Source organism: Anas acuta, chromosome 17 (assembly GCF_963932015.1).
Source record: "Anas acuta chromosome 17, bAnaAcu1.1, whole genome shotgun sequence".
In the NCBI taxonomy this organism is placed as follows: Eukaryota; Metazoa; Chordata; class Aves; order Anseriformes; family Anatidae; genus Anas; species Anas acuta.
Window position 1 is genome coordinate 9,300,499 of NC_088995.1, and position 13,319 is coordinate 9,313,817.

The 13,319-nt window shown below is 58.2% G+C and overlaps 1 gene segment (V, D, J or C); it reads left to right on the plus strand.

The window, feature by feature from the left end:
• The first annotated feature begins 7,075 nt into the window (after positions 1–7,075).
• On the plus strand, positions 7,076–8,253 carry LOC137841380 (Ig lambda chain V-1 region-like). The segment is given in 3 exon segments: positions 7,076–7,156; positions 7,275–7,576; positions 8,119–8,253. Coding segments are annotated over 3 exon segments (483 nt in total).
• Positions 8,254–13,319: the final 5,066 nt, after the last annotated feature.

A 13,319-nucleotide genomic window follows, 5' to 3' on the forward strand; every position in this document is an offset into this window, starting at 1 on the left:
ACCCAGGAGACACCGTGCAGATCACCTGCTCCAGGAGTAGCAGTGACTATGGCTGGTACCAGCAGAAGACCCCTGGCACTGGCCCTGTCACCGTGATCTATGACAACAACAAGAGACCCTCGGGCATCCCTTCACGATTCTCTGGATCCTTGTCTGGCTCCACAGCCACGTTAACCATCACTGGGGTCAAAGCCGAGGATGAGGCCGTCTATTACTGTGCTAGCTACGACAGCAGTGCTGGTGCTGATATAGTGACACAGAGCAATGTGGAAGTGAGGGACAGAGCACAGCTCGAAATGGAGACTTTCTACTTTTGTGCCTTAGAGCTGAGCAGGGCTGTGGGGCTGAGGCAGGTTCCTGGCCCCTCTGCATGGCCATAGCTGTGAGATTTCTCCCTTTTATGCCCTATGACCCTTGGGACATCTCTGGGACTAGGCTGGGGTCTACTCATCCAACGTGGTCAGGGCCCGATCACTTCTCCAGGGTTTGTGGTATTCAGCATCCCTAGTTCTGGGAGGTGTCCTTGTGAGGCTGTGGGTCTCTGGCCATGGGCTCAGTGTTCAGGGCTGTTGGTCCCTTGGTGTAGAAAAAGCCTCCAGGCTCAGAGGCCCCGTTCTGCTGCTTCTCAGTGATGGCTGTGTGTACGGGGTACTCCCTGATCTCCGTTTTCTCTCCTCTCCCTCTCCAGGTTCCCTGGTACAGGCAGCACTGACTGAGCCAGACTCGAAATCAGTGAATGTGGCAGGATCTGTGGAGATCCCTGCTCCGGGAGTAGCTACGGCTACTATGGCTGGTTCCAGCAGATGACCCCTGGCAGTGCCCCTGTCACTGTGATCTACTATAACGACAGGAGACCCTCGGGCATCCCTTCACGATTCTCTGGTTCCAAATTTGGCTCCACAGCTATGTTAACCATCACTGGGGTCCAAGCTGAGGACGAGGCCGTCTATTACTGTGGGAGCGTGGATAGCAGTGCTGGTGCTGGTATAGTCACACAGAGCAATGGGGACATGAGGGACAGAGCACAGATAGAAATGCAGGCTTTCTGCCCTTGTCCCTAAGAGCTGAGTAGATCTTTGGTGCTGAGGCAGGTTCCTGGTCCCTTGGAATGACCACAGCTGTGAGTTTATTAATTTGTTGAGCCCCGTTTTCTTCCCTCTCTTCTTGCCCTCTCCAGGTTCCCTGGTCCAGGCAGTGATTACTCAGCCGGCCTCGAAGTCGGTGAACCCGGGAGACACCGTGCAGATCACCTGCTCCGGGGGTAGCGCTGCCGGTGATGGCAAATATTATTATGCCTGGTACCAGCAGAAGACCCCTGGCACTGGCCGTGTCACCGTGATCTATAGCAACGACAAGAGACCCTCGGGCATCTCTTCAAGATTCTCTGCTTCCACATCTGGCTCCACAGCCACGTTAACCATCACTGGGGTCCAAGCCGAGGATGAGGCTGTCTATTACTGTGCTAGCTGGGACAGCAGCAGTGGTGGTGTCGGGGTGTCAGAGAGCAATGAGGATGTACTGGAAGTCCTTTGGCCCTGTCCCACTGTTATGCATTGAAGTCTGTGAATGTGGACCACTCGCTGAGCCCCGTTTTCTGCCCCCTTTCCTCTCCCTCACCAGGTTCCCTGGTCCAGGCAGCAGTGACTCAGCCGGCCTCAAATTGGCGAACCTGGGAGACGCCGTGCAGATCACCTGCTCTGGGAGTAGCAGCTGGTATGGCTGGTACCAGCAGAAAAACCCTGGCAGTGCTCCTGTCACCGTGATCTATGATAGCACAAAGAGACCCTCAGACATCCCTTCACGATTCTCTGCTTCCACATCTGGCTCCACGAACACGTTAACCATCACTGGGGTCCAAGCCGAGGATGAGGCCGTCTATTACTGTGGGAGCAGTGACAGCAGTGGTGTTTGGTTTAGTGACTCAGGGAGATGTGGAAGTGAGGGAGGGCCTGGAGGTAAAGGCAAAGTTTTTCTGCCCTCCTCCCTCAAGGGAGCAGCTGTGGACTCTCCTCTTCCAGTGATGTTGATCCCTTTCTTAGTACATGAAGATGGTTTTGTGTGCAGGGCACTCGCTGAGCCCTGTTTTCTCCCCTGTCTCCTCTCCCTCTGCAGGTTCCCTGGTCCAGGCAGCGCTGACTCAGCCAGACTCAAAATCGGTGAACATGGCAGGAACTGTGGAGATCACCTGCTCTGGGGGTGGTAGCTTCTATGGCAGTTACTGTTATGCCTGGTACCAGCAGAAGACCCCTGGCACTGGCCCTGTCACCATGACCTATGCCAAGAACAACAGATCCTCAGGCATCCCTTCACGATTCTCTGGTTCCAAATCTGGCTCCACGGGCACGTTAACCATCACTGGGGTCCAAGCTGAGGATGAGGCCGTCTATGGCTCTGGAAGGCACGACAGCAGTGCTAGAGCTGGTATAGTGACACAGACTCCTCTCTCTCTCCAGGTTCCCTGGTCCAGGCAGCAATTACTCAGCCGGCCTCGAAGTCAGTGCCCTCGCTGTGAGCTGGTGACAGCGGGGTTGCCTCTGGCTGGACCAGTTTGTGGACAATGCATGGTACTGAGTTCAGGTGAACTCGTCATCATCTGGTCTTGATTGCTGTGAGGCTGCTGCAGTCCCTCAGCTGGCTTGGGAGTCACAGGCACGGGGGACGTGTGCGTGTTTCCTTACTGCTGAGTAGCCCTGAAGCTCCTGATGTCCACGCAGTTCCTGTCGGGCACGAGATCCCAGTTCTTTGCTCTGCAGTTGCTCTTAGCTGGCGAATGGTGCAGGCATCCCCAGGTGTGCACACAGACAGAGGGAGGCACCGGGAGCTTGGGTGCAGACGGGTGGGTTTGTGTCTTGGATCGTGTGAGCCTGCACGGTGTCGGTGAGGGGTCTTTGGCTGATCTCTAACCGTTGTGTTTCTCCTCCTCGGTCTCCTGCAGCTGCCAGCAGGGGACAAGGGCCCCGGGGTCCCCTCACGGTGCTGTGCGAGTCCTGTGGTGGGCAGGAGGCGCTGCTGCAGTGCGGGGCCAGGGCCTGGCTTAATGCAGAGCCCCACGGGGAGCCCCGTGGAGGAGAAGGCAGCTCCTGCGGCCAGGCAGGGGGCAAAGCACTGCTGCCAGCCCTCAGCCCTGCTGGGAGGCTCGGCTGGGGCTCACCGAGGGCAGATGTGCAGAGAATCAGCGAGTGGTTGTGGTTGGAGAGCACCTCAGCAGCAACCAACGTCCCCATACCACCAATGTCACCCACTGAACCACGTCCCTAAGTACCACATCCAGCTCCCCCAGGGCAGGGGGAGCGCTGGGGCAGGGGCTGCCAGAGACCGTGGGGCCGGGGCTGTGTGGAGGGGCAGTGCTGCGGCCGGGCGGGGGTTTAAGAGGGAGTCGGGGTCCGCGGCACAGCCCCGTCGGCGTGGGGACGCGCAGCTGGTGGGATCTCGCCATGGCCTGGGCCCCTCTCCTCCTCACGGTGCTCGCCCACACCTCAGGTGCCCTGGACACACTCGCTGCGCCCGCCCGGGCCCTTTGGGCAATGGGGCCCTGGCCTCGTTCCACTGCTGCGTGCTGAGGGCTGTGCATGTGGGGCACTCACTGACCCCGTTTTCTGCCCTCTCTCCTCTCCCTCTCCAGGTTCCCTGGTCCAGGCAGCGGTGACTCATCCGGCCTCGAAGTCGGTGAACCCAGGAGGCACCGTGCAGATCACCTGCTCCGGGGGTGGCAGCTCCTATGGGAGTTACAGTTATGGCTGGTTCCAGCAGAAGACCCCTGGCAGTGCCCCTGTCACCGTGATCTATGCCAATAGCAACAGACCCTCGGGCATCCCTTCTCGATTCTCTGGTTCCAAATCTGGCTCCACAGCCACATTAACCATCACTGGGGTCCAAGCCGAGGACGAGGCCGTCTATTACTGTGGGAGTGAGGACAGCAGTGCTAGTGCTGGTACAGGGACACAGAGCAAGGTGGAAGTAAAGGACAGCCCACAGGTTAAAATGGAGGCTTTTTGCCCTTCTCCTTCAGGGCTGAGTGAGCAGGTCTGAGCAGTGATACTCAGCATTCGTGGTTCTGGCTGGTGTATTTGCAAGGCTGTGGGGCTCTGCTCATGGGTCAGTGTTCAGGGCTGTCAGTCCCTCGCTGTTGTAGGAATCTCTAGGTTTCCGTGTTGTCCCGCTACTGTGGGTTGAGGGCTGTGCGTGTGCGGCACTCACTGAGCCCCATTTTCTCCCCTCTCTCTTCTCCCTTTCCAGGTTCCCTGGTCCATGCTGCACTAACTCAGCCAGCCTCGAAGTCAGTGATCGTGGGAGGCACCGTGCAGATCACCTGCTCTGGGGCTAGCGCTGCCAGTGATGGCAAATATTATTATGGTTGGTACCAGCAGAAGACCCCTGGAAATGTCCCTGTCACCGTGATCTATAGCAACAACCAGAGACCCTCGGGCATCCCTTCCCGATTCTCTGCTTCCACATCTGGCACCACAAACACGTTAACCATCACTGGGGTCCAAGCCGAGGACGAGGCCGTCTATTACTGTGGGAGCTTCGACAGCAGCAGTGGTTATGACGAGGTGATGCTGACTGGGCAGAGAGATCCTGCATGTCAAAGAGGTTGGTTTAGTCTCCCCCTTCCTCTCAGCTAGGCAGGGCCATGTCACCGGGTGTGGGAGTCTCCCTTCTTTCCTGTTCCCCTTCCCCTTGTCCACCATGTCCCCGGGCTTTGCTGCATTTCAGCTCGCCCAGGCTGAGTGTTGCCCAGGGCCCTGCAGCTGCACAGCTGCCTGCAGTGCACGTGGCTGGGTGCGTGCGCGTGGGGCACCTGGGGAGACCCGGGCATGCCCTGGGCAGACAGGGAGAGCTCCTGCCTTAGCCCTTTGGTTGCCCAGTGGTCTGGTTCAGGCACTGGTGATGCCTGTGTGCATGGGACAAGCTGCAGAGATGTGTGGCTCTGGGGGTAGCTTTCAGTATGGGCTGCCAGAGACCGTGGGGCCGGGGCTGTGTGGAGGGGCCGTGCTACGGCCGGGCGGTGGTTTAAGAGGGAGTCAGGGTCCGCGGCACAGCCCCATCGGCGTGGGGACGCGCAGCTGGTGGGATCTCGCCATGGCCTGGGCCCCTCTCCTCCTCGCGGTGCTCGCCCACACCTCAGGTGCCCTGGACACACTCGCTGCGCCCGGCCGGGCCCTTTGGGCTGCTGCGCGCTGAGGGCTGTGCGTGTGGGGCACTCGCTGACCCCGTTTTCTTCCCTCTCTCCTCTCCCTCTCCAGGTTCCCTGGTCCAGGCAGCACTGACTCAGTCGGCCTGAAGTCGGTGAACCTGGGAGGAACCGTGCAGATCACCTGCTCTGGGGGTAGCGCTGATAGTAATGGCAAATATTGGTATGGCTGGTACCAGCAGAAGACCCCTGGCACTGGCCCTGTCACCATGATCTATAGCAACGACAAGAGACCCTCGGGCATCCCTTCACGATTCTCTGGTTCCTTGTCTGGCTCCACAAACACGTTAACCATCACTGGGGTCCAAGCCGAGGACGAGGCTGTGTATTACTGTGCTAGCTGGGATGGCAGTACTAAATTGTCACAGTGACACAGAGCAATGGGGAAGTGATACAAAAACCTCCTGCCATCGCTGGAGCAGCTGGCTCCCTGCTGTCTCCTCAGATGGTGGCGCAGGTCCCCGTCTCATTGCTGCCCTTGCAGCTCTGTGCTGCAAGTGGTTATACCTGGTCTCTCTGCTCTGCCCTCCTGCAGAACCCCAAGGTTGCACCCATACCTCAGGGATGGGATGGTCCCAGCAGACCCATCCCTGCCCCAAACTGCAGGGCCCAGGTACCCCGGTGCTCCCAGGCTGATCCCGGGGCCCTGATGGCTGCCTCCCTGCCTGGCTACAGCCACTGCCCTGGGGCATCACTGCAGGGACTCAGCCTGCAGAAAGCACCAAGAGACCACAATGTGTTGATCACTAAAGAGCCAGGTCAAAGCTTCACCTTCAGACCATGACAGGGGATGTTTTGTGTGGATGCTGTATGAGGCTGCAGGGGCAGCTCAGGGCTGGCTGTTTTGTGCTCCATCGTGCCCCACAAGGACAGACCCCTGAGCTGCTGCAGCACTGGCTGTGTTTGCCCAGTGCCACAGCTTTGGGCTCATGCTGGGTCTGTGCAGGATCTCCAGCCTGCCCCTGGGGGACCTGGGCAGCCCCTGGCCCTGGTCCCTGCCCCAGCCACGTCCCCAGGGCCAAAAGGACTGCCCAGGACCCTGCTCCTGTCCTCATCCTGCTCCCTAACCCCAGCACTACCTCTGGGTCTGAGGCTGAGGGCTCCTGCACATCACCGGTTCCTGAATGTCCTGTGTAGGGACATTTGCTGCATTCCTGTGAGCCTGCTGGGGCAGAGGGATAAGGGATCTGTGGGGGAAGTTAGAGAGGCACAAGTGCAGTCCTGTCCCCAGCCCTGTTCCCAGGACCTTGGTACACTGTGGGAGGGATGGGCAGAGCAGCACCAAGCACCCTGCAGCCCTGGGGGAGATCTGCATTTGCTAACAGCCCCACTCCCTGCCCCACATGCTGCTGCCCTTGCCTTCTGCATGTCAAGCTGCCCGGGGCTCTGGGGTGGCAGATAACAACCAGATGAGGAGCTAGGAAGCAGGCAAGCAGGGGCTCTGCTGCGGCCCTTTCCCAGCCCCCTGGCACAGGCTTTCCCCATGGCAGAGCCCAGTTTGGTGCCATCAGACCCTGTGGAAGCTCCCCATGGCAGTTTTCTGGCAAGGATTAGTCCTTCCAGCCCAGCACGGGCACCGTCTCCTCACCGTATGGTCCCCTTCGCCCCTCCATTCCAGCTCTCCCCGGCTGTTTGGCCTCGTAGCCACAGGAGCTGGGGCGGGGGCTCCATGTGCTCCACTTCTGGGCCTGGGTGCTGCCACGTGTCCCCAGCACGAGGCCGGGGACAACCCCCCTGTGCCTGCGGTGGAGGGGCCGGGCGGGGAGGAGGGGAGCGAGGAGCGGGATGTGGCCGAGAGCGCGGGGCTGCATTTGCATGGAGGGGCCGTGCTGCGGCCGGGCGGGGCTTTAAGAGGGAGTCGGGGTCCACGGCACAGCCCCGTCGGCGTGGGGAAGCGCAGCTGGTGGGATCTCGCCATGGCCTGCGCCCCTCTCCTCCTCGCGGTGCTCGCCCACACCTCAGGTGCCCTGGACACACTCGCTGCGCCCGGCCAGGCCCTTTGGGCTGCTGCGTGCTGAGGGCTGTGCGTGTGGGGCACTCACTGACCCCGTTTTCTCCCCTCTCTCCTCTCCCTCTCCAGGTTCCCTGGTCCAGGCAGCGCTGACTCAGCCGGCCTCGAAGTCGGTGAACCCGGGAGGCACTGTGCAGATCACCTGCTCCGGGGGTAGCAGCAGCTACTATGGCTGGTACCAGCAGAAGACCCCTGGCACTGGCCCTGTCACCGTCATCTACAACAACAACCAGAGACCCTCGGGCACCCCTTCTCGATTCTCTGCTTCCACATCTGGCTCCGTGTCCACGTTAACCATCACTGGGGTCCAAGCCGAGGACGAGGCCGTCTATTACTGTGGGAGCTACGACAGCAGCAGTGGTTATGATGAGGTGATGCTGACTGGGCAGAGAGATCCTGCATGTCAAAGAGGTTGGTTTAGTCTCCCCCTTCCTCTCAGCTAGGCAGGGCCATGTCACCGGGTGTGGGGGTCTCCCTTCTTTCCTGTTCCCCTTCCCCTTGTCCACCATGTCCCCGGGCTTTGCTGCATTTCAGCTCGCCCAGGCTGAGTGTTGCCCAGGGCCCTGCAGCTGCACAGCTGCCTGCAGTGCACGTGGCTGGGTGCGTGCGCGTTGGGCACCTGGGGAGACCCGGGCATGCCCTGGGCAGACAGGGAGAGCTCCTGCCTCAACCCTTTGGTTGCCCAGTGGTCTGGTTCAGGCACCGGTGATGCCTGTGTGCATGGGACAAGCTGCAGAGATGTGTGGCTGGACTCAAAGTTAGTGAACCTGGGAGACACCGTGCAGATCACCTTCTCCAGGGCTAGCAGTGGCTGCAATTATGGCTGGTACCAGCGGAAGACCCCTGGCACTGGTCCTGTCACCGTGATCTACCAGAACAACCAGAGACCCTCTGGCATCTTTTCGCAATTCAGTGGTTCTGCTTCTGGCTCCACAGTCATGTTAACAATCACTGGGGTCGGGTCCAAGCCGAGGACGAGGCCGTCTATTACTGTGGGAGCCACGACAGCAGTGCTAGTGATGGTATAGTGACACAGAGCAATGTGTAAGTGAGAGACTGACCACATCTAGAAATGGAGGCTTTCTTCACTTGTCCCCCAGTGTTCAGCAGCCCTGTGGGGCTGAGACGGCTTCCTGGTCCCTCGGCATGACCACAGCTGTGAGTTTCCTTCCTTTCATGCCCCAGTGCCCTGGGGAGGTGTCTGCAGCTGGTTCAGGCCCAATCCCTTCAGGCCCAATCCCCTCAGGCCCAACATGGTTCAGGCCCAATCCCTTCTCCACTGTTTGTGGTATTCAGCATTCCTTTTTCTGGCAGATGTCCTTGCAAGGCTGTGGGGCTCTAGCCATTGGCTCAGTGTTCAGGGCTGTCACTGCCTCGGCGTCGTAAGAGCCTCCAGGTTTGTGTTTGTCCTGCTAATGTGGGGTGAGGGCTGTGCGTGTGGGGCACTTGCTGAGCCCCATTTTCTCCCCTCTCTCCTCTCCCTCTCCAGGTTCCCTGGTCCAGGCAGCGCTGACTCAGCCGGCCTCAAAGTCGGTGAACCCGGGAGGCACCGTGCAGATCACCTGCTCCGGGAGTAGCAGCAACTATGGCTGGTACCAGCAGAAGACCCCTGGCACTGCCCCTGTCACCGTGATCTACTACAACAACAAGAGACCCTCGGGCATCCCTTCACGATTCTCTGGTTCCGCATCTGGCTCCGTGGGCACGTTAACCATCACAGAATCACAGAATAGAATCACAGAACTGTAGGGGTTCGAAGGGTCCTCGAAAGATCATCGGGTCCAACCCCCCTGCCAAAGCAGGTTCCTCAGAGCTGGCTGCTCAGGTAGGCGTCCAGACAGGCCTTGAATATCTCCAGAGAAGGAGCCTCCACAATCTCCCTAGGCAGCCTGTTCCAATGCTCCATCACCCTCACCGTGAAGAAGTTCTTTCGCATGTCAGTGCGGAACTTCCTGTGCTCTAACTTGCAGACATTGCCCCTTGTCCCATCCCCACAAACCACTGAGAAGAGGTTGGCTACATCCTTCTGTCCCCCACCCCTCAGATATTTATATACACTGAGGAGATCCCCTCTCAGTCTTCTCTTCTCCAGGATGAACAGACCCAGGTCTCTCAGCCTTTCTTCATAGGGAAGATGCTCCAGGCCCCGTATCATCTTTGTGGCCCTCCGCTGGACTCTTTCCAGGAGATCCCTGTCTTCCTTGTACCGGGGAGCCCAGAACTGGACACAGTACTCCAGGTGAGGCCTGACCAGGGCAGAGTAGAGGGATCACCTCCCTTCACCTGCTGGCCACGCTCCTTCTAATGCACGCCAGGATCCCGTTGGCCCTCTTGGCCACAAGGGCACAGTGCTGGCTCATGGTCAACCTGTCGTCCACCAGGACCCCCAGGTCCTTCTCCTCAGAGCTCCTCTCCAGCAGGTCGTCCCCCAGCCTGTACTGATACTTCGGGCTGTTCCTTCCCAGGTGCAGGACTCTACACTTGCTCTTATTAAATCTCATTTGGTTTCTTCCTGCCCATCTCTCCAGCCGGTCCAGGTCTCGCTGAATGGCAGCACAGCCTTCTGGCGTGTCAGCCACTCCTCCCAGCTTTGTGCCATCGGCGTACTTGCTGAGGGCAGACACTATTCCTTCATCAAGGTCATCGATGGAGATGCTGAACAAGACCAGACCCAGCAATGACCCCTGGGGAACACCGCTAGTCAAAGGCCTCCAGACAGACTCTGCTCCTCCAATTACCACCCTCTGAGCTCAGTCAGCCAGTTCTCAACCCACCTTGCCGTCCCCTCCTCTATCCCACACTTTCTCAGCTTTGCTATCAGGATGTCATGGGAGACAGTATCGAAAGCTTTGCTAAAGTCAAGGAAGATGACATCCACCGCTCTCCCCCCATCTACCCAGCTGGTGATGCCATCACAGAAGGCAACGAGTTTGGTTGAGCCCGACTTCCCCTTGGTGAATCCATGCTGACTACTCCTCATAACCTTCTTCTCTTCCAATTGCTTGGAGACGGCACCCCGAACAAGCTGCTCCAATGCCTTTCCAGGGACAGAGGTGAGACTGACTGGCCTGTAGTTTCCCGGATCCCCCTTCCTGCCCCTCTTGAAGACCAGAGTGACATTGGCTATCCTCCAGTCTTCAGGCACCTCTCCTGTTCTCCAGGACCTTTCAAAGATGATAGAGAGCAGTTCGGCAATCACATCTGCCAGCTCCCTTAGCACACGTGGATGCATCCCATCGGGACCCATGGATTTGTGTGTGTTGAACCCACTCAGACACTCCCGAACCACTCCCACATCCACCAGGGGGGAGCCCTCCATTTCCCAGACCCTTTGTCCTATTGCCAGGGGCGAGGAGTCCTGGGGGAGTGTCCTTGAAGCAAAGACTGAAGCAAAGAAAGCATTCAGTATCTCTGCCTTCTCAGTGTCTCCCGTGACCAGGACATCCCCCTCATTCAGCAAGGGACCCACATTATCCCTAGTCTTCCTCCTGCTGTTTACATACTTGAAAAAACCTTTCTTCTTATCCTTTATCTCTTTTGCAAGCCTCATCTCTAGGTGGGCTTTAGCCTTCCTCGTCGCGTCCCTGCAGGCCCTGACAACACATCTGTAATCCTCCCCAGAGGACAGGCCCTTTTTCCACATTTCATAGACCATCCTCTTCCTTTTGATCTTACTGATGAGCTCCTTGCTCATCCATGCGGGTTTCCTGCTCCCCTTCCCCGATTTCCTATTCCTCGGGATGCACCGATCCTGAGCATGGAAGAAGTGCTGCCTAAATGTAGCCCAGCTCTCACAAGCACCCTTGCCTTCTAGCAGCCTATCCCATGAGATACTCCCAAGCAGGTCCCGGAAGAGGCTGAAGTTGGCTCTTCAGAAGTCCAGGGTAGCAATCCTGCTTTTAGCCTTACTTCCTTTGCCTAGTTCCATCTGGAACTGCACCATCTCACGGTTGCTGCATCCCAAGCTGCCCCCAGCCTTCACATCCCTAGCAAGGCCATCCCTGTTTGTACGAACAAGGTCCAGGAGCACCCCACACCTCGTTGGCTCCTCCACCACCTGCGTCAGAAAATTGTCCGCAAAGCATGGTAGGAACCGTTTCGGCTGCTCGTGCCTGGCTGAGTTGCTTACCCAGCAGATGTCTGGGTACTTGGGACCCCAACACTGGGATCCAAGCTGAGGATGAGTCTGTCTATGGCTCTGGAAGGCACAACAGCAGTGCTAGTGCTGGTATAGTGACACAGAGCAATGGGGACATGAGGGGCACAGCACAGCTAGAAATGGAGGCTTCCTGTCCTTGTCCCCAAAAGCTAAGTAGATCTGTGTGGGTGAGGCAGGTTCCTGCCCCTCTGCCTGATCACAGCTGGGAGATGGGAGCTGGGAGCTGAGTCCCATTTTCTCGCCTCTCTTCTCTCCATCTCCAGGCAGTCATTAATCAGCTGGCCTCAAAGTTGGCGAACCTGGGAGACACCGTGCAGATCAACTGCACTGGGGGTAGCTACAACGAATATGGCTGGTACCAGCAGAAGATTCCTGGCAGTGCCCCTGTCAACGTGATCTACAACAGCAACCAGAGACCCTCAGACATCCCTTCACGATTCTCTGGTTCCTTATCTGGCTCCACAGCCACGTTAACCATCACTGGGGTCCAAGCCGAGGACGAGGCCATTTATTATTGTTGGAGCAGGGACAGCAGTGGTGTTGGTTTAGTGACACAGGGAGATGTGGAAGTCAGGGGGAGCCTGGAGGTAAAGGCAAAGGTTTTCTGCCCTCCTCCCTCAAGGGAGCAGCTGTGGACTCTCCTCTTCCAGTGATGTTGATCCCTTTCTTAGTACATGAAGATGGTTTTGTGTGCAGGGCACTCGCTGAGCCCCATTTTCTCCCCTCTGTCCTCTCCCTCTCCAGGTTCCCTGGTCCTGGCACCGCTGACTCAGCCAGACTCAAAATCGGTGAACATGGCAGGAACTGTGGAGATCACCTGCTCTGGGGGTGGTAGCTTCTATGGCAGTTACTATTATGCCTGGTACCAGCAGAAGATCCCTGGCACTGGCCCTGTCACCGTGATCTATGCCAATAGCAACAGACCCTCGGGCATCCCTTCTCGATTCTCTGCTTCCACATCTGGCACCACGAACACGTTAACCATCACTGGGGTCCAAGCCGAGGACGAGGCCGTCTATTACTGTGGGAGCGGGGACAGCAGTGCTGGTGCTGGTATAGTCACACAGAGCAATGGGGACATGAGGGACAGAGCACAGCTAGAAATGGAGGCTTCCTGCTCTTGTCCCCCAGAGATGATCAGGGCTATGTGGCTGAGGCAGGTTCCTGGTCCCTTTGCCAGACCACAGCTGTGAGTTGGGAGCTGAGCCCTGTTTTCTCCCCTGTCTCCTCTCCCTCTCCAGGTTCCCTGGTCCAGGCAGCAGTGACCCAGCCGTCCTCGAAGTCGGTGAACCTGGGAGGAACCGTGCAGATCACCTGCTCCGGGGGTAGCAGCAGCTACGGTTATGGCTGGTACCAGCAGAAGACCCCTGGCACTGGCCCTGTCACCGTGATCTATAGCAACGACAAGAGACCCTCGGGCATCCCTTCAAGATTCTCTGGTTCCACATCTGGCTCCACGGGCACGTTAACCATCACTGGGGTCCAAGCTGAGGATGAGGCCGTCTATGGCTCTGGAAGGCACGACAGCAGTGCTAGAGCTGGTATAGTGACACAGACTCCTCTCTCTCTCCAGGTTCCCTGGTCCAGGCAGCGATTACTCACCCGGCCTCGAAGTCAGTGCCCTCGCTGTGAGCTGGTGACAGCGGGGTTGCCTCTGGCTGGACCAGTTTGTGGACAATGCATGGTACTGAGTTCAGGTGAACTCGTCATCATCTGGTCTTGATTGCTGTGAGGCCGCTGCAGTCCCTCAGCTGGCTTGGGAGTCACAGGCACGGGGGACGTGTGCGTGTTTCCTTACTGCTGAGTAGCCCTGAAGGTCCTGATGCCCACGCAGTTCCTGTCGGGCACGAGATCCCAGTTCTTTGCTCTGCAGTTGCTCTTAGCTGGCGAATGGTGCAGGCATCCCCAGGTGTGCACACAGACAGAGGGAGGCACCGGGAGCTTGGGTGCAGACG